Raw genomic sequence first — 21,863 nt, 5'->3', positions numbered from 1 at the left:
ATCCGCGGATTCGAGGAAGCTCGCTGCACAACACACAGGCGTCCTTCGTTCATTTCGACGAAATTTTTCTTCGCCAATGAAATATTTAAACCTTGTATCTTTTGATTTATCGCGTTTCCGCGCGTATCGCCGTCGACCGTGCAAACACTTGTGATAAAAAGAGAAACGGTTGCATACCAACTGACGGATGGATTTGAAATAGTTTAGCACAGGAAGCATCAATAACAGGCAATGAAATTCTTTTTCTATTTTTGTTATTTTGAAAGCTTCGCTTTGATCTTTAATTATTAACCCTCGAACAGAGCGAAGCCTTAGTCAATCGTGATCCAAAATTACATAAAGACTGTGGCTCTCTCCATGGCCCGCCGTCCGAGAGTTAATAATACGAGTGATTTCCAAATTCATCTTCCCATTTTTACTAATTTTACCAATGTAAATTAGTATTATAAGACTCGTATAGCATGTTCGCGATTTAAAACGAGCCGATAAGCGTGCATTGTAAAAGGATCGAAGGCACAAAAGGAACGATCGCTAATGATATCGACTTTCAGTCGTCGATCTTCTCTTGGTAGCTTCATAAATCACTTCCACGACAGACGTATGCAGATCAGCGTCTTTTTACGTCGAATAACTTCTCCTTTGTGCATGCATTTCGAATCACAGTACACTGTTCGAAGCTTAGCCCGAACGCGAGTAATTAACTAGTTTGATAGCGGTATCTCGGTGGACATTTGGCAGCGGAGAAAACAATTTTCCGGAATTTCCAACGTGAGCTACGTTGTTTTACACTGTTTACAGTGAACGCGTGGTTTAATCGCCAACAGACGAACCGATCGATTCGTTCAAAATATATTCAGGGACGCGGGATTCATTCATACGGTATAATGGAATATGTCGGTCACGCACACGCGGAACGCAGCTCATTTTCATCGCGATTTTACGCAAACAATGTTCTGCAATCGAAACACCTGATCCAGAGAATGAGCCGTTGCGGGATTATAGGTGAAAATTTCAACGCATTTAATGGTTACGGAATAATTAGACGATTACACGATACGGGGATGAATTAAACACTTTAATCCTTCCTGCGGATAATCGAGTAACCGTTCAAGCATTTACCACTCGACATTTTTTTACGTACAAAACGTTAATTGGTTAAATGTTTCTTCGCCTTAGTATTTGTTTTAATCCAGCAACGCCGTCGGTGAATTAATTCTTATTTATCGACGATTCCGACGTGCACTGGCCAGCTGCTTTCGTGTAAATAATTTTCAATCTCGCCTCTGGGGGCCCGAGGGACAGGAAAATGCGTATTTAATTTCAGTATCGAAACTGAGATAACTAAGAACGCTCGCGCTCTCCACACCTCGTAACGCTTTCTAGGTATGCGCTTGCGAAATCAGCCGCTGGTCATTATGTCAGTTTCATAATGTGCAATTGCTCGGAGGCGTGTGTGTGCTTTTTAATTTCTGTCATGTGGATCGTTCCACATTTTTTTTCATCGGTATTAAATTAAAAGCCTACGCAAGCAAAGTCCCGATCGAATTGAAGCACATTTTTCTAACATTTTTCGAGCCGGTTACAAAGTATAATAAATTTCATGGAAATCGTAAACAACCGCGATAGCCGTGTTATCGTTTGTACACCACGGAGTAACTCGTCTGTTCATGATTCTCTCCCAGTATTATTATCCATTCGTTTCACTTTTCTCTTCTTTCCTTTTCGAATTCGTGTCGGATAAAAATCAGAAGAGTTCTTTACCCCGAACGAACGGACAGCTAAGAAGATTCCCAGCGAGATCTGTCTCAGCTGTCGCATCGACGCTTTTGCTTGTCAGATAAATTATTCCCCGCTGGAAAATCGCGATGTTATCGCGCGGCTAGACGATTTCCATGATGCAATATGAAATATGTATATGCGAGACGTCGACGAAAGAAACTCCGTGCATCGAATTCTTGCGTTGATCATGCTTGACAGATGCACAAAGAAGGGAGCCTCCTTTCTACGTGTTTTCTTTTTCTCTTAACCCGAATTGTTATGAAGATTCGGATTTAAATTCCAGCATGTGATTGATCGGGCAAAGAACGCGTTGTAAGATACTACGAGCTTTCTTCCGTCTCTCATTCATGGTTTTACCGTTGTGCACGTTTACGAGGAAGTAAACGCGTAACGATTTCTCAAAAGCCGTTCAATCGATCGGGAAATTACAGCGCGTAAGTCGTAAGCTTCTTTCCACGTCGCCGTGCAATTACTCGTTTCTTATCGCTGATCGATTATGTTCCTCGAAGGAGATGGATGAACACTGATGGAATTGATCTTCATTACTCGTTAATCTTCTGATAATGTCTTCCGTAGATCGGTTGACTTTCTTCTTTGGTGGTTTTGTATCATTTTTCCTCACATTGAAGCACTCGATAATAGTCGGATAAGAATGTTGCCAATTAATCAGGAATTAATTGCTCCATGTGACATTCGAAGATGGAATCAGGACTGACTGAATCTTAAGCCGCTACGTTCCTCGGACGTTAAAAGAGTATATAAATAAACAAATTGAATGATCTCGCGTTAACCGTGTGTATGTTTTGTCTTGTTTGCAGAAGAGAAGAGGCGGTTGAATAGGCGGAGGTAAGAGAGGAAGAAAAACGAACGAAAGATAGGATCGAGCAGATGTCAAAGGGGGAATGATAATCAAGGATACAGGTGTTAGATCGAGTGACTTGACAGACGACGGTGAATCGTTCAGTGTTCTCCAAAGGGCGAGGAAGTATCGACAGATTAATCGTCGCGTTTTACGACAACGGATGTCGGAATGACGCGTCGATCAAACCGCGGCAGGGCAGAGGGCGTAAGGACTTCGTTAAACGGGGAAAAGTGATACACGTCGTGGTTGTGCCGGACAAGGCGGAGAAGAGTTCGATAGATAAGGGAGAAACGAAAGGAAGAAGCGTTCGTGAATTGTTGGATCTTTTACACTTAAGGTAAGTTATTTTATTCGCTATCTTTTCTACGAATCCCAGTTTCGATTTGTATAATTGGAAAAGTTGATAATTGCAAAATTGTTTCGATGCCATAGAAGTGTAATTAATTTCGGTCGAGTTGCAAGCATTTAATACGAACGAATCTAACGGAATTTATCGATTGGTGTACAAAAATGTCCGATATCCGCGTCACGTGTTACCATTCGCTCACAATAAACGCCGCATTGTTTTCAGAAGTAATCGCGGGCTCATTGTCTCAGCATCCTCCAACAGCGACGGATAATTCGCGATGTCGTTACTATGAGATCCATCGTGATAGACTCGAAACTTCCTTATACCTGACAGTTTTTTTCACGAAATCATTCGATCACGTGTTGTTCGTAAAGAAGGCAGAAGCGATTTCGATAAAACGGTGGAAGAACTAGCGAAGAACTTGATTCTGCCAGACAGATCCGCAAGGACGTGCCACGAACGAGGTCAAGGTTAATCGAGCGGAAGAAAGAGAGAGAAGAACGGTGATCGTTTAACCTCGAGAAAAGATCATTCTCGTGTGGTTTGAGAGAAAAAGGGACGGTAGCAGAGGAAGCAGCTGTTCGTCTGTGCGGAAGAACGGCACAGGGTTGATAAGAATAGAGGGGTGCGTGGTGAAACGCGACGAGAGGGTGAAGTGAAGGTGTCCCCGTGGGGTGCCAGAGTGAGCACGATAGCACCTCTGGTACCCTCGGCCGTGGGTCCCGAGGGGACGGACGCCATGGCGGCCTCTTCGTCCTCGTCGAGCGGCGAGCAACAGTACTCACTCAGGTGGAACGATTTCCACTCGAGCATCCTCAGCTCATTTCGTCATCTCAGGGATGAGGAGGATTTCGTGGATGTGACCCTGGCATGCGACAGTAGCAGCTTCACCGCGCACAAGGTCGTCCTCTCTGCGTGCAGCCCTTACTTCCGCAGGCTTCTCAAGGTTAGTGCTTTTTTTCTCCCCCTATCATTTGCCATCGATTTTTCCTTTCTATCGAAAGCATCGGTACCTTCATCGGTGAACGTATCGGAGAAAATGAAATTGCTCTCGCATTGTTCTTGAAGGTGAAATATTTCACCCCATCGGCAATTTCAACGTTCAATTGTTTAATTATCGCGCGAACTGTACGTGTTCCGTGGAAATTTCCAAATTGGCACGAGGTGAAATCGATCGAGCGGCTTTCACGTGAAAAATTCGTTGCCGGTTCACCGTGCACCGGAATCGGCACGAAACGGTCGTTTCGTAATTTGCGCAAATTATATTTTATTATATCTTGTTCTATCTGCGTCATTGTGACATGTGAATTATTCGGAACACCTATTCGGGAACAGGGCTTTTGTGTTTTGAAGTTGACGGATCGTGAAAACGACATTTTCGATCCTTCGCGTGTGGGTGTTTTGACGCAAATTATATCGTGGCTATTAGGAATACACGCTTTTTTTCTACGTTGAACAAATGACGGTGACAAAGTTACTCGACGCAAGGTTGCGAGGAATCTTCAATTTCGAGAAATACAGATACAATATTTGCGAAGCGCAGTAAGAGGCACGCACGTACAACGTGACTGGTACGAAGTACAAGCATTATTTTCTCAATTACAATGACATAATTGCCATTGTCTTATCGTAATGGCAAAAGAAACGGTGAAAAAAGCAATTGCTCTTTTAGCGGACGTTAACGACTCGAGTACACGTCAATTTGTCGAATTTCCTTCAATTTATCCTCGAAATCTAACAGGGAAAGAGACCAATTTATGCTGTCGATTAGAGTATGAAATTCGGTCGGACATTGTTTGCGGTTGTGCCAAGAACGGAAGAGCCCAATTATGAGTTCGCCGTGGTACGAAGAATCCAGAAAGAACTTCCGGTTTAATTTACATAATAACGTGCCGTCAAAGTCGTTCGACCCAACTCGGATCCTTCTTGCCGAGCAAAGGGACTATCGATCACCTGGTTGCGTCGTCGCGATGTCAACCGTGTCCATCTATCCCGCGTGGAAGCCGTTCCCTCCACTTCTTCTTTGATTGATACTTTCATCGCTGCCTCTCGACGAGGTTTCCTTCTGCCGTGTCAAACGTTTCGTCAAAGATCGTAAAATTCAAATACCGTTTGCTAGTTTTTCAAAAATTTTATTTAAATTCTTTCACGCCTCGAGGCTGGCGTTCAGCGAGGAACCGACATCGAAGAGGCGTTCGACTTTCTAATTGACGCGTACCGCTAATTGATTTTAAGTGTCGAGCGCTGTACTAGCCGATCTAGACTGGCGTTAATAAAATCGGACGGATTTGTTCTCCGTTGCTTGTGCGTCACGACGCCACGAAGACGACCGGCATACGGCTCGTCGCGATGGCGCGTCGTTTAAATATAAGTCACGCGGACGACGTAATAAAAAGCACGAGTTGCGCGGTCACGAAGGTGGGGCCTTTTCTGCTCGTTAATATATCACCATTATACTTTCACCGGCGTCCTAGAAGCGTTGGAACGTTTATTTAATGATCGCGGTTGCCTTGCTGATTATCATCATAGTATTCCGTCTCAAAGCGTCGCGGACTTTATAACATACGGGAGAGACGCGTACCAGTAATTAACGCTCCATTTACTTGCATTCGAGGTTGATTGTTCGTTTAACTTAAAATTATTCAAATCTCCAATTTGCAAGTAAACGTTGAGCGCTGCAATTAACGAGGATTAATAGCGTTCGCGTTGCCACTTTTTTCCTTCGCGGAAATATTTCTCTTCGATATCAATCCGCGTGGATACAGCGATAACGAAGCTGACCGGAACACCTGACAACCGTGTGCACCCATTTTGATTTATGCGTTAGCGCAGAGCCGTGCTACGATTTACGATAGAGACCATTCGTTTGATTATCGGCCGGCAGTCGATGACGAATCACTGAGCTATCGACTGCGTCCGCAATGATATTTGCCAAAACAGGATCGGCTGCTGTGCGCGTCTACTATTGATCATAAATTTCGACCTGTTTTGAAACAGATAATAAATTGCTGGACTATCGCAGTTACAAGTATTCGTTTAAAAAAAAAAAAAAGAATCCACGAATAGAGATCGATTTTTCTGTTTTGGAAAATTCTGTTCATTCGAACGATCGATAGAGTAATTCATTTTCCTTTCGCGATCATTTGTAACGATAAATCAATTGTCAGCGTACGATTATTTACGAAACGGTGATACCGAGTTTCGTTTAACTTCGGAAAGGTAGACACTCCGATCGGCGAGGTGTAATTGCATGGTAAAAGCGCGCGTCGACCGAGAGGATTGGATTAAACCGTGCGTGTAATCGCGTGTCGCTCAGAGCTCCGCGAAATAAGTACAAGGCAATAATAGCGAGTCAGAGTTACGGTAATTTCGAACGTAACCGTCGAGAGTAGATTAATTCCTCTGAAATGGTCATCACGGCTGCTGACCCATTAATGCAGTTATCTCGAATCGTGACAGCGTCTGAAAGGCGTGTCTCTAGTGGATCAGCCGGCTTTCTGATATCCCCAGCTGCCGGTTATGTTATAGAAAAACAGGCTGAACGAGTTCTACGTAGTTTATCGGTGAGTTCTCGGCTTCGATCTACCGTGTAAAATTCATTGATACGAGAAAGAGAACGGGGTAATAGAAGCGGTGATTATCGTCGATATAAATTACACAGGGGTCCCTTTAAAAATGGCTCTTGATTAAAAATCTGGAGATTAGTTCCAGCCGCTAGTGATTTATAAATAGCCTTGATATTGCATAATATCTTTCGTGTCTGACGTCTACGGTGAACTTATAAAATGCAGCAGAGTGCTGTCCAGCGTGGTTTAATAATATTATTTTGATTTTATTCGCTCGAGAAATACTCTCGGGTCTCCGATGAACATATTAAAGACGTCTGATGTGGGGGGGCTGGCTGCTGGTAATGTTGGTTAGAATTAAAGGAAGTCTGTGGCTCGTTATCGTTTTCACGGAATCGTACGCTACACGCGTCCCGGCTATATTAATCGCGAGGGATCGCTCGTGTACACGCATGGTGCGCGCGAACGACCCACGCGTCGCGTGAAAATAATAATGTGAAGGAACGGAGGGACAGAGCCTCGAAAGTGGAGCGACGACAGCGTTATTTCTACGTCGGTCCGAGGAATATCGTCTGAACATAAATTACAAGCAGAGAAGACGCGTTGAAAGTGAATGAATAATCGATGCGATCGATTCGAAAAGCTTGTCTCCTTGAAATTGCAGGGGATGGAACGGACCAATTATAGAAGTACAGCGGGAAAACAGCAGCTTGAAAATTTCATTCGAAACGCGTTCGAGGTCGAGAGGTTCGATCTGTTTGCTGAGGAAACATCATGGAACTATGGGAAATATATCTATATATATTAAAAAGAGGGAAAACAACGTAGACGCCTGACACGTGGTGGCGAGTGCAGGGAACAGAAATCATGCTTGCACAATCCATCCCATCGCATCGTGGTGGCGGGCAAAAGGTGCTCCATATTCTATATTTAAAAGGCGCGCACGCGGGCCAACCGAGATTACCACGTGCGTGTGCGTGAGTTACGCACGCGCGCCTCTTACCATCTCGTACTCGCTCGGTACTTGCGCTTCGCGTCTCGTGACCGGTCGTATTTAAATTTACCAACGAAACGCGCGGGCTTTTTGCTCGTGTCGTATCGAAGAAACGAGGAGGAGAGATGAAGACGCTGGAAATATACGAGACCGAGGCTCTCGATCCCGTTTGTTTCCGGCCGTGTGATCCGAAACGTGGCTGTAACGAGAACCTTAACGCCGAAGAGGGCCACAAGCAGCCCGAGGAGAAGGGCGAGAGGACGAGCTAAGAGATCGTGGCTTCTATTTTCTACTCGAACAGCCTCGACGCCTTCGAATCGACGATAATTCCCGGGAAATGCGGATCGCTTCGAAATCCTACAGATAATTTACGAACCGGTAATGCAGACGAAGAGATTCGTTTTGGGTTAGTCACCATGAAGATTTCACTGTTGTCGAGATCGAGGAGCGATTTGAAGAGAGATCCTTCTGAATTTTACAAATTTTATTCTAAAATAGAAGTAGTTAACGACTACTCCGAATAGTTGGGTAATTTTAGTGTAATAGTCAAAGTATAGGTAAAGATTCCACGTGAGATTACCGTTAATTAATAGTCAACGATATCTCGAAGGAGCTCGATCACGAATCATTGCATGTTCAAGTTGCTTAGAAAAAGAATCATTCGATGTTTCCAATCCCCCATTGAACGGATACCTTTCGAAAGTCTTTCAGATCGTAGATTAGGATCGTCGAGGATCCTGAATCAAACTGATCGATCGCAATCTCCAGTGGAACGATCGCTTTTGGAGACGCTCTAATCGCAATACCGAATGTTTTCCTTCGATCCGCATTATTCTTGGAAATCGCGTGATGATAAGCGAGCAACAACAGTATCCAATCAAAGACTTGTTCGCTTCTTCCGCTTTGTGTAACGTCACGGCTGTTTACGATTACATACGTCATGCTTAGCACACCCACGTACGATGGGGCAAAAAGCAAGTCGCATAATGGCAGAGGCGAGTAATGATTCTCACCAGCCAGTGAGTAACGATCCGATGGAAACTTACGACCACACGATCCCCACCTAACATGCTCGAACGTAACCGCATAATTGCACGGTTCAACGTTTCTTCACGAATGCCATCTGTTGTTGAATAGAAAATCCTCTCGTTACTTATTGCAATCGTTTTCGAAGTAAACCCTTCACGGGTCAATTGGAAAATCACGCTTCTTGCAACATAGCTGTATACAAACGAAGAATTTCTAATTCTCTTCGATTTTAGAATGGTATCGAGAGCCATTGGCGTGGCTACGCAAGGATTAGGGGCCTGGCTGGCCACCCCCCAAATATGTGGACCCTTCATTATTCTAAGTTCCTAAGGTTCTAAAATGCTAAAATTTTCTAATTCTAAGATTTTAGGATTCAGAAATTTTTAAATTAAAAAATTAGAACACTTGACATTGTTAATAAATCTAAGGTATTGGACCTGCTCTAGAAAAATATCCTAGTTACGCCAATGTTGAGATTAAGAAATCTTCACGGTCTTCAGAATCTTTCCATCCGCAATTTTTTTAATTACTTGATCAGCAGTGACCCCCGTGGTACTTCATAAGAGAACAGCGATCAAATCAACGATCGATTACCACATGTCAAACCACTACGATCTTTTTAAATTTCTTTCGCTACCTAACCGCGTGATATTTTAATTGGTATACTCGTCTCGGGTTCGTTTATTATTTTTCGTTCTTGAAGAACCTGTTCTTCAACTTGTTTCTGCAACACTGTATGTTACCATTCAAAACGATTACTCGATCGAGTTTCTACATGGTTTAAACGAATAAATTGAATATCGGTGAAAAAAGGAAACGACGCGCATTTAATATTCTGTGGCAGTTGACAAGCACTTGCTTATAGAAACAAAACGGTTAAATTGCACGCCAATTTATTCTGTAGCCGCGTGTCTGCGTTTTTACGGCGACAATGAACGGTCGGACGGTCGAGATTCGAGGCGCCCAACATTCAAATAAACGAGACAATGAAATGTGTGATACTGGCACGCACAACTGAACAATGTCGTTTTAACTTCGCCTCTGATGTAAACGTTCGAAAAACGTTCCATTGATAGAGGCTGTAGATGGGTGCCAGTTGCTTGTAAGAATAAGAAACGCAAATGGGCCACGCATTAAGAGGGGCCCATGGTGGCGGACACGTGCTTTAATGTATGCGTACGTGCCGGGTAAGTGGTTCCATAGGAACGGCAGTAAAGGAAAACAAGCCACAATTTCATGACGTTGCCTCGGATATACGGCGTCATTTAACCCCTCTAACCCGCGTACTTCCTTCGATGGAGAGGCCGTTAATGGGCCGCGCCTATGGCTCAAACGAGCGTGTGGATTAGAAAGACGATAGAGACCCCTCGGTCTGTCCTAATTTTCTTTCGTTTCTTTTTTTCCCTTCTTCTCCTCCGCTAGCTTCGTGATCCACGTTGCTGGGATTAATTACAAATACGTGAAATAATCCGCTAACGAAGCGCGTTTCTTTCGTCGGCGATCGAACTTAACGCTCACGCGTATCGTAACTGGAATCACGGCAGGTTCGTTAAAACGTCTGGGCTGCATTCAATGACAAATAACTAGAATTTTTCTTTCCGTCGCTGGTAATCGATGGCATTTAACGATTGTAAATTTTATGCGCGACCTTTGCTCTGACGTCGAGCCGGGCAGGCATTAAAAATGAATTAAGAAACGAGATACCAAATATCATATCGGATACTGAGCCTTTCTAGTCGCTTTCCGTGAAACCGTGTAATTAACGATCGAAATATGTTCCTCTATACCGAGGTGGGAGAAACTTCGTGACGCGCAAACGATCGATTCTTAATTATTAGAGTTGGGAGCGTTCGTTAAATAATCGGCTGTTGGATCACGCGATTTTCAGTGTAATCGTTGGATGGGTAGTTTGAAATTTATGAAATACCAGTAGAATTATCCGGTGTTACTTAAATCTCTCCGATTTAAATGATCTTTCGCGATAAAATAAGCCAAAAGGAGAGATTATCGCTTATTTCCTTTGCCAAATATCAAATTATGTTCAATACACACGGATGCTATTATTTTTCGCGCTGACTCACGCATAGGATCGGGTTGACCAAATATAGAGAGCATAATTTCAATAAAGTCACCTCGTCATTAGTACGCAAATAATATATTGAATTATCGTTATAAACGTGACGTAACGTGCATTTTATTGAATCATAGTGTCGGTTGGTATGCGAGACCATTGCTGTGCATGCATATTCAATGGATCTTCCCTCGAAAAAAGAAAAAAAAAAAAAAAAGAAAAAAAAGTAATATTCCATACTTGTGTCTTATTTCTGGACGACGAATCATCCATTCGGTTCTTTTCCAAATTGCATTAAATGTTTTGATACTTCTTTCGCACTTAAGATACCATTTAAAATAAATCTCCATATCGAAGACAGAATTTTTGCCGAAAATTCCTGGTACCAGCGGCTAATTCACGCGATTTGACGCAATTCAAAGCAATCCGAGCGACTAACAGGAAAATTTTTCCCGAAGAAGCGACTCGTAGACGCGTCAAATTTAGACAGCCGTAGTACATCTGTCGACTATAATATCCATTGACTCCTGTCCCCGTAAGTACCTAACACTGACACCAGTTGGTGTAATTCTTACGTACGTGTGCGTGCACACGGAATATGCGTGTTGCCGCAGCTCTTGGGTCTTAAAATAAGACCGGCCACCGCACCGTAATAAATTCTCAGTGCGCCTCTTTCCTCGCGCGTATCGCGTCCGCGTGTCTCTTGAAGTGTCAGCCGAATTCAGCGGGGGAATGAGCGTTTCGGGGTGTTGGCGGAGGAGGAAAAAAAGCGAAAAATAAAAAAAAAAGTGGAGTGAAAAGAATAAAGTGAGTCACCGAGGGATTGGGAAGAGGAAGGAGAACACCCTGTTCCTTCGAGTGCGCACCAAAGGCACGCGCGTTACTTATAAATGTGCTCGCCAGAAGATGTTGCTATATATGTTAACGATGTAATTCAAGAATTCAGCTCGCGACACACGACGCCACCGCGACACTAGCGGCCAACGAAATCCGGAGAAAGCTGACTTGAAACATGGCTCTCTATATTAGCTCTCGTATATGATAGGTTTTTTTAAGTGAACTGATAAAAAGACAGGAAATTAAAAGTTTCGAAACAAGCTTGATTATGTTTTGAAAGACGACAAATTTAATTTTGATGGGAATCAACTTGTCACCGCGGCTCCTTCCGCTTTTCTCTGTATTATCATTATCATTACCGGATACCTGGACGCTTTTGTTTCGGAGGTTCCTTTGTTGCTGGTGATTCGCGACAGGTCCTGATAACAACTAGCTCTGATAAGAAACATGTACACACCAGGTGATCGTAGCCCTCGTGGAACTAAATTGTAGCCTGCAATTATCATCGGCTAACAAACAGCCCCTTTGTTCCCGGTTTTCTTTCGTCACTGAGTCACTGCTTTAACAAAACACCGATTCTTTTTTTACCGCGAAGTGACATCCTTCCAAGCGGTCGTCACACCGACTTTCCAGGGTACTCGTCCCGGCTCTTCGCGACAGTATTAATATTTCTTATTTCACGAGAGTCTGTTTCCGCGAAAATCTGTTAATCGTCAGTTCCCTTCTTCGTGCATTCTGCCATTACTTTCTGGAAATACTGAACTGAATCATCTTGATTCTCGAGGTGATCTTAATTCTTCTTTTCTTTCTGCGGTTCGATCCGTTAGACACCCATTCCCTGAGTTTTATTAATCCTTCCATAGTTACTCATCGTTTTAAAATCCAAGAATTTCACCTGAGTCACTTCTCCTAGCATTCATCAATTTATCTTGCCATCTTTCGAGCACCTAGGTGTTCGTTTTCCATTCCATCCTGATTATTTATTCGAAAATCCTCTTATCATTGAATCATTTTCTTTGCATATATCTTATCAGGATAACGTTTTAACTCCTCAACCTTATAGAAATTATCGCGTCGCTATAATGCAGATCCATTTCCTCCTATCCAGTCGCGCGTTAAACAATTTTTCTCGATTTCCTTTTCACGCGTGCCATATTTCATCCGCGCCGTAACGATTAAACTCGTACACGTGTAATTACGCTTCGCGTACACCTACGTCGCGTGGACATCGTGTAACGATCCGTTAATAACGTTACCGTTAACCACGCATTAGTGGTCGCCGTGGCTATTTGCATATCGGATCGGTAATTTCCATCTGACGGCGGTCGTAGAACGAGTCGGTGGCCGTGTGTTTCATACGTGAAACACGGACACCGGTGTGTAAGTGACGTATTAAACGCGCGTCTAGGTACCCCTCGCTGGGGGACGGCATCTACGCGCGCCATTACGGAGAACCGTAGCGGTGATTTATCCCTGCTGGTCGAATCGAAAGCGTCCTCTCGTTCCGAAATGGATATATACCTCTCGCGAGTCGCGGCGGCGTGAATTTAAAACGCGCGATGATCAGCCCGGCAGATAGGTGAAATAACAGTACGTTCCTCTTCTGGCTATCAATTACTCGTTCACTACCAAACGAGACTGCCATTTGCGGAATATCTAAGCATCGAACGCGTCGAAATATGTATTTCTAAGTCCTCTGTCTACGTGGCGGTGTTACTTTTTTTTTCTTCTCTTTCCCTCTTGCGTGTAATTCCCGAGACACGTTTGGTATTTCGGAGATCGAGCCATCGGTGATTTAAGTACCGTTGGTGGTGTGCTCGGTTCTTTCAGCAGATTTAATGCGCGGTTACATGGAATTTATTGTACGGATGACAGAGCCGGAATAGCAGTTGCCGCAGAAACTGTGGGAATATCGAGGGATTAGGAATTCGAAAGCGCGGTTTCACAGTTTTTTTTATTTTATCGCTGGTCTTTGAGGATATTCATTTGGAATTTAGCGATATAAGATACATAATTTTGCTTCGAGTGATTTGATTAGGATTAGAATAGCGATTGCCATTCATCACCCCTCAAAATCTGTAGTGAAACGATTCTTTTTCGAAAAGATATAAAAATGTGAAACATTCCCATCCTCTGATTCACTTTCCTCGTTTCCATTTCCAGCTTGAAGTTCGATCGATCCCATCAATGTCCGCATTTTATTTCCAGCCGTACAATTCGGCCACGGATTGCGTCTTCCTGCGGTCGCATTCATATTTGAAAATATCTCGCCTCCCTCCGTCTAAATATACAATTCTTTTCCAGTGTGAATTTTGCGGAATGCACGTGGCGACACAGCGGAAGAATACTTATTTTCATTCCCGCTTCTCGGTTCACGCGCGTATTTTATTTCTGCGCGTTGCACCGGCTCCCCGCCGTCTCTAATAAGCCTTTCGTATTCTCGTTTTTCGTTAATGCGGCGTCTATGCACTCGCATTACGCTTAATGTCGCGCGTCCAGTCGCTCTTAGCCGCGCGCATGCAGCCAGCAAATTATCACCGGTATATTATTGTGCTGCGTGTGCGTATAACGTGCACTCCTCTTTCGACGCTCCTCCTTTCCCTCCTCCTTTCCCTCCTCCTTTTTTACCCGTCTTTTCTTGTCCACGTTTCTGTTTGCTCTGTTTCCGGCGCACGAGTACAGCCGAGCGAAATGACGACGTTCGCGCGTGTACCGAGAGACAGACACATTATACCACCCGTGTATTTTTATCAACGGAAGTGCGTAGTTGTACCCGCGCGCATTCCTGCACAGGCTGCGCCTGGAAAAGCGACGCAGAACCAGGAGAAGGGAGCGTGAAACACGCAGAGAGTGCGTGTATTTTCTTGTTTCCCGCCATTGTCGTCGTCGATCGAGGACAGTGACAGAGCTGTGGCGTGTCTGCTCGAAATTTGGACACTATTATATTTTCCCTTCGAAATTGGAAATAGAACCGTTTTCATTTCCCAAAACTAATGGATCATCAAAGGGGAGAGGGAAATCGGGGGAACGATTTAGGTTTGTTCAGGGGGTAAAAAGACTCGAGAGGGTAACTAACGGGCAAAGTTTGATCGATATCCAACCTCCTCCATGTTATTTCACGATTTGACTGCTTCGAAGCTTAAAAACATGCGTCAGTAAAACATCAACTATCCAGATAAGCAGATAAGGGTGTGGTGTGTGTACACACGGAGCGAACCACTTGCCCGTGTATTTGCTCGCACGGCGGCAGGCCGTGTATGCGGCCGGGGCTCCGGGAACGACGGACGGATATGTTTCGCGAAGCCATGACAGCTGCACATTCACTGCATAACCGGATCAGAAACCATGCAATCGTATCTACTTTTCTACTTACGCTTTAGTTGGGGTGCTTCGCCTACATGCGATCACGGCGAGGCGCGATTACAAGAACTTTCTTCTTTAAAACCCCTCATTGGCAGGGAGGACTATGAATTTGTTAAATACAAGCTTTTCGTTTGGAGAGCGGCATATTTGAGAACGAATCTAAATAATTTGATTCGCGATGCAAGCGTACTGTTAGAGGAGGATCGGTGAAAGAGATCGAAGGAAGCAGAGTCGCACGATACGAATGTGTAGAGGGGAATTTAACGATTCCTCGTGCTCGCAGTAATTCCTCTATTTTTCCGCGTTGATTCTCATCCGCGAGCGTTTTCAACGGATTCGCTCGCGCGTTAACCGCGCGATGGTAGATACCGCGAAACGTGGGAAACCTCTCGCCCACTTTATTACGACGCTTTGTAGTCACGCTCTCGCGCGGGCAAACACGGATTTTCTACGAATGATTCGCCGTGAGCAACGGCCAGTTTAAACCTCTCTCGTGTATCACCGTTTGCCGGCCATAATTTTCTAGCCACCTGTAAACGATCACGCTGGAATCCAGAGCGCCCCGCTTTCTAAAAACCGTAAGTAATGCAGGAAGATCGTTTCGATCGATTAAAGAGGCTGTGCTTGGAGAACGTGCAAGGGTTTGGATGTTTCGCGTTTTCTTGCTCGTGATCCGGCTCCGTTCGATAATTGATTAATGGAAATAGAGGAGAACGTGGGGGACAATGAAGGTGAACTGGAAGGAATAAACTAGATAGCGAGGAATGTGTACCTGAGATAGAACCAATTGCTTACTCGCGACCTGTTTTCATATCGTCACTTCCGATATGCCAGCCCGATGGGGCTTGATGCGTTTTTAACGAGAATAAAATAATGACCATTTACGGTAATACAGACACTTAAAATAATTACAAGTGCGATGGTATGTTTTTACCAAAAAACTTGCAAAATTTGCACAGATCATTCCAGATCCACCGGTGTTAATAAGAGAATCGAGGATGAAAGTTTCATTCCGGAATCGCAATTTTCATTTCACAGCAAATCTCGATGCTCGGATAAAAATAACACAGCTAACGGCTGAACAACGTTGTACTTGGCCGAGGATACGCTTTAATCATCCAGCAACGGGTTGGATACGTACTTTTCCCTGGTTGTTGACGGAATGCGTACGCGAAATATAATTCCCGGCTCGAGGCGGCACGTAGCGCGCGTATTATTACGTGTACGGCATCGACGTGTCTAATTACCTTCGATTCAATTTCGAAATTGCGTTTCTCTTCCTAGCAAGACTTACCTACAATATATTCAAGATCCATGAAAGAAAAAGAAAAAAAAAAAATAGAATCAGAATAAAAACGAATGATAGATAATTCTCGTTAGAAATTTTTACTGAACGGACAGAGTCCGGTGTCTACAACGCAGGAGCGTCCATACAATTAATTATTGACCCGTTTTAATCGCGTTAGGTCTAATTAGTGGGGAGGGAGTCCGTCTCAAAGTTGTTAATTAAATTGGTTAATGCGATAAAGGAGTCCATAGCGGAGTTCTCTTCGTTCCCTTTTCTCTTCTCGCCTCTTTCCATCGCCCCTCGCCGTTCGTCGTCGCGTCTCTTTTGTATCCGCTTGCAAAGAACCGTGCACGGATATACCTTTAGCTACCGTGATCATTTCAATTACACCGGGTTACACCGATCGAACCGACGACGCCGTTTCAGCTCGTGAGAAGCCGTCGTCGGGGTTCATAATGGACGCCACGCTCGGCCACTTACGATGTTTACGCGCCATGGTTGCGTCGTAATCCCATTCAGAAAGTTGCTAAAATAAGAATTTCAATCGAGCGTGGTTTATCATAATTCTTCGGGCGCCTGATCGTTTCGCGAAATAATTGCTTCGCCGGTGTTTACGAAAACCCCATCGCAATTATTATCTTGAAACATATTTTTATGAAACATTTCGCCGTCGTTACACTATATCTCGGTGTTTGGCAAAATGATCGGCCGCGTGAAAAACACTTTTGTAACGACAAATTTTCACACCTATCGTGTTACATCGCTGGTAGCAACTACTTTCACGAAATTGAAAAAATAAAACAGTTTCAACTCGATCGATGGCGTCGAATTTCAACCGGTCAATACCGCCAGCCGATGTTACAAAACCGAGAACGATTATAACGGTGCGAACAAGTCGATAGTGGTCTCGGGGTATAATAAATATTCCGTGGCTTCCGTGTTTTAGCGTATGCTCGATTCAAGAACATTGCCTTGAGGGACCTGTTTACGCAGGTATTCTCGTCGAGATTTCGATCGTGTCCACTCTTGATGCTTTCGTATTTTCATCAGGGACACTGGTAGCACGCTTGCATTCTCTCGGAATTACCTATCGCGTTCGTTTCGAAAGTCGGTTATGAATTGTAATTAATATTCATAGCGATAACGACAAGCAGTAATATGTATATTACTCTATGTAGACGAGAAATCGCGTAGCAAACAAGTAAGCGATACGTATGTCCATGTAAATTTTCATCTTCCAACGAGACGATCTACAACGCTTGTAACGCGTTACTACGAGTAGTCAATTTGTAGGTTCGGAAAGAAAAATAATTAAACGGGAGAAAGAGAAGAAGAGGCACAGAGAGTGGTCCGTGAGTCCTTAAAAGCCCGCGCAAGATATCGACGACGTGGATTAAACGCGGCTCGTTATACGTGTCGCGGTGGTAAATCGTCGTTGTAAATCAATTGGCCAGATCTGGTCAGGCTGAACGGTCTGATAAATAGGATTAACTGATTTACATGAACGAGATTCGTTCGGCCGGCATCGATCATAATCAACGCAGCCTGGAAAGGCAGGATCTCGAATTAATTTCCTTCGATGCAGACAGACCGAATCAACGCTTGTTTTCTGCTCTTTTCCTTTCAGGCGAATCCATGCCAGCACCCGATCGTGATCCTGAGGGACGTTGCCTCGTCTGACATGGAGTCGTTGCTGCGTTTCATGTACCACGGCGAGGTTCACGTGGGTCAAGAGCAGCTGGCCGCGTTCCTGAAGACGGCGCAGATGCTGCAGGTTCGAGGATTAGCTGACGTGAACAGCGGAGCTGCCACGGCCAAGATTCCGCCACCGCCATCGTCGGCTGGCAATAATGGTAGCGCACCGGTAAGTCCACCCCTAGATCTTTATTTCAAATCCTTAATTGATACAAGATTGATAATATAGATCCGTTTGGTTTGTCATTACAGGCGACGCCGCGCAATCCTTGGCAAGATAACGGCAGAGGAGACTTAAACGAGGGTGGTTTGAGCCCACCACCGGAGAAGAGACCCAGAAGTTACAGTCCACCCCTGGGCAATCATGTCGAACAAAAGTCGTCAGACCTACAGGAGTCGCTGTTGGGCCAGGCTCTGGAAGGAGGACCCACGATACACACAGCCTCCACCAACAATGTACAGGTAAAATTGATTGATTCATCGTTTTCGGAAGTGTCCCGTAGGATTAGGTGATAACGAAAAGGAATCTTTGGTGATCCTAGGCACAGTCTACCGGCGAGGATTCGAATTCGATGTCGGATAACGAGGAGGAGATGTCGAACAACGACAGTATCCTGAATTCTGTGAAAACCGAACCAAGCGACATCCCGAATGACTCAATGGAGCATCATCGTAACTCGTTTACTTCGACTTTTTTGGGAATACCAGGTAATTCATTTTGAATCTGATGAATTCTTTTTAATAATTCATCGTAAATTTATATTCATGTTTGATGACTTTTGCGTTGTTCAACACGTTTAATGGAGAATTCATTGTTCGATAATAACGTTACGATTGTGATTGATAATTACAGGACTGATACCAGGCCCGTCCGGAATCCATGCGGCGAATCAGGATCCGAATTTCGGTAAGTGATCAATGCAACAATTCGATTTCACAGTTTATTACGATTCCGATAGCCCAAACTTAGTATCCTCCCGTCGTTCCCTCAAGACTCTGGTCTCTCGTTGTTGCGTTGAATGCATGGAACTCTCGTACCTCTCACAACCCTGCATTCCCTTGCCCAACTACCCCCTATGAAAAGGAAAAAAGGAATGAAATAAAATAAGGTAACATAGCGAGCAAGAGCCGCGTCTCCGACGGCTCTTCGAGTTCGTTTCCCGGAATAAATATATCGATCTTCCTCGGCATAAGCCAGGCTGCTGTCGCTAAAACAGATCGTTAGGGTTGCCATGCGAGTGCCAAGCTTCGCCGTTTCACTTGATTTCCTTTAACGAGGCTAAACACGTACTAATTGGTCGCTCGATCGGTTGATATGGTGCGAATTCAATCGACTGTTAAAACTGTTTACGGAAAAAAAGATATGAAAGAGAAAGAAAGAGAAAGAGAAAGAGGGTGGAGGTACGGAAATGGCAATGAAGAAGGACAGAGACAAGAAAAAGGACAAGAAAAAAAAATCTTGAGATAAAGATTTAAAAAAAAAAAAAGTGAATATAATAAAATGAAATATAAATATTCATCGATTCGATCGCATAGATATTTGGGGAGAAACGATACACGCAATCAGGGGTGGGAACGGAACAACGTGTGTTGCTCGGACTAGAATATGAAAAACGGAAGTAAATGAAAATGAAAACGAAGGGCTGTGGGAGGACGAAAGAAAAAAAATTGAATAGTGTTTAAGGGATCGGTACGAGGTTGGCTGAGGACTGACATTGGCTGGTGGTTCCAGGGCGATGGCAGCCCTCTGGAGGAGACGGTTCAAGCTCGAGTTCCGGTTGGTTGCCGGCCACGTCCTCCACGGGGAACGATCTCGCTGGATCTGGAACTTACCAGAGCGGAGTTCACAACTCGAAAGGTCAGGATCTGTCGTCCCTCCTCCAGCAGCATCATCATCATCACCTCCACGCCACCAGCCAAGCGTCGCAGCAACACGCCCTCAATGCCTTGAACTCACTGAACTCCCTGAACAGCTTGAATACCGAGCAGCTGACGATGATGCATCAGAAACTGCAGAACAATCTGCAAAGTTTGCAACAACAGCAACAGCAACAGAGCGCCACGACGAAGAGCAAAATTCAAGAGAGCATCGCGTTGTTCCATCAGCAAACGTCGCGTCGCTATCAACAGCATCAACACCCTCATCAGACGGACACCATGAACCAGTCTGGTAAACCGAAGTGTCCGGAGTGCGGTAAAATTTATTCGAACAATTCGAACCTGAAGCAACACATCGTGAACGTTCACACGGTTCAGACCGAGTACGTGTCGTGTCACGTGTGTAGCAAGCAATTCAAAACGAAGCAATACCTTCAGATACATCTGTTGTCGATGCACGGAATCAGAAAACGAAAGAGTTATCCATTGTACCAGATGCAGACTCAGATACAACAGCAACAATCCGTGCCGCCTGGCTCGCAGATATCTGGCAGTCAGCAATCGCAACAGTAATACGACACACGCGATGATACAAGAACGAAGGGATGATCGTGTGCACGTGACTTGTGTATTTATTTACGAACGAAAATCGATGAGAAAAACGTGATTTCACCCTGATCCGAAGGGGGGTGGAAAAGACAAAGTCGACGAAAGTGAACATCAGTATTTGAGAAAACCGAGTCTGAACTTCCGGATTGTCGACAGGAAGACGACTATTATAAGACCTCGCAATAATCTTCGTAGCAATTGTTGATAAGTTGTAAAATTGTATAGGGAAGTATTTACGAACATTCGATAGATAGATAGTTTGAATTTGTTCGTTCGTCTCTACTTCGGAGTTCTCTTGATAGTTAAGGATAAGAGGAGAGAGGTGGCGATAATACTAGGCAGAGGAGGGTGAAAGGAGGGTGCTGATACGAGGATTGGCCGACCTATTTTCGTATTGTACCGCAGTGCGCAGCCAATCCTTTGGGGGCTGCGATAAGTAAGCTCTCGCGATTGGCCAACAGAGACTTCTTGAAGTTCTCTCGCAGAGAATTCTTATCGGCGTAAAAATAGTGTAGAATAAGAAGATAGAAAGTGGTTCAGCTAAAACTCTATTCACCACCTTATTTCTTTTTTTTTTTTTTTTTTTTTTTTTTATTCGAGGGTGCAAAAGGAAAACCAGGTCTCCGCGGTAAAAAATACTTAACCGATTAAACTTTCAGCGGAATCGTTTCGTTCGTTCGTAAATTAGAGCGAAGGAATTATTTTCAAACAAGCTAAATTCCACGATTTGGGACACAATATTCTCGCTTCGTACATCTCTGTAGGCAGCTTTTAAAATATTGACACGCCTGGCTAAAACGAGTAGCTAGCAATGCAACGTGCGCGTTCCATTTGCTCTCTGTCGCTTTTCCGTCTTGACGAACCACATTTCGCTGCATCGCACCGCGTGTGTACGTGTGTGAGAGAAGGTGTACTTTCCGTGCACACGTGAAAACACACACGTACACACGTCGAATGCCCGCGCACATTTAGGCTCAGGGAATTACGAGGCAGAAAGAGATAGACTGGCTTGTATTGATCTCGAGGATTCAACAAACAGCACCTAGTGCCGCCCGCTCCTTCCTCTCCAACTTCACCTTACTCTTCCACCCTCTGCCTTCACCCTCTTTAGTTCGTTCTCCACGTATTCCGCACAATTCGACTCGTCTTCTGGATAGAGTTTGATGAACAACACCCCCCTTCTCAAAGATAGTTTCCAGCCTCCTTGCTGCCGGTTATATAGGTTTCTTGTGCTTCAAATTGATTTATTCCAAAGACGAATAGATCTTAATAGAAATTCGCTGGAACTAAAGTTTCAAATTAAACTTATACGCTTCGAGAATAGAAAAGATACGATGAATCGTCCGTGGATCTAGTGTCCATCGCTAATGGGGTGTGTGTCGGTCTCGAGCCGGTAGATTCACGTTTTTCAAGGGTGAAAAGAAAGAAAGTTGCACGAAACACGCGATACCCATCCCTACGAGCACGAGCCACGCGATGCTAGCTCACGATCAGCCTATCACCCTCATTGCGAACCCCTGACAAAACAAACCCCGCCGGTTTA

The 21,863-nt window shown here is 44.4% G+C and overlaps 1 protein-coding gene across 12 annotated transcripts in view; it reads left to right on the top strand.

Moving 5' to 3' along the window:
• Positions 1–21,863, top strand: part of LOC117603309 (protein abrupt) — a 74,808-nt gene that overhangs the window by 11,313 nt on the left and 41,632 nt on the right. For 9 of the 12 annotated variants that reach the window (XM_076688077.1, XM_034322309.2, XM_034322305.2 and 6 more), the window contains 6 exons: positions 2,598–2,978; positions 3,213–3,936; positions 17,766–18,002; positions 18,086–18,295; positions 18,376–18,541; positions 18,687–18,740. In XM_076688077.1, the coding sequence (XP_076544192.1) occupies positions 3,730–3,936; positions 17,766–18,002; positions 18,086–18,295; positions 18,376–18,541; positions 18,687–18,740 (874 nt within the window). In that variant the 5' untranslated portion in view covers positions 2,598–2,978; positions 3,213–3,729. Of the gene's footprint in view, positions 1–2,597; positions 2,979–3,212; positions 3,937–17,765; positions 18,003–18,085; positions 18,296–18,375; positions 18,542–18,686; positions 18,741–19,565; positions 20,913–21,863 lie in introns of those variants that run through there. The other 3 variants (XM_034322314.2, XM_034322313.2, XM_034322312.2) reach the window with 3 other exon arrangements.

Source organism: Osmia lignaria, chromosome 4, assembly GCF_051020975.1.
Source record: "Osmia lignaria lignaria isolate PbOS001 chromosome 4, iyOsmLign1, whole genome shotgun sequence".
Lineage (NCBI taxonomy): Eukaryota > Metazoa > Arthropoda > Insecta > Hymenoptera > Megachilidae > Osmia > Osmia lignaria.
Note: the sequence above shows the minus strand (reverse complement) of the source record. Positions and strands in the feature narration are given on the sequence as shown.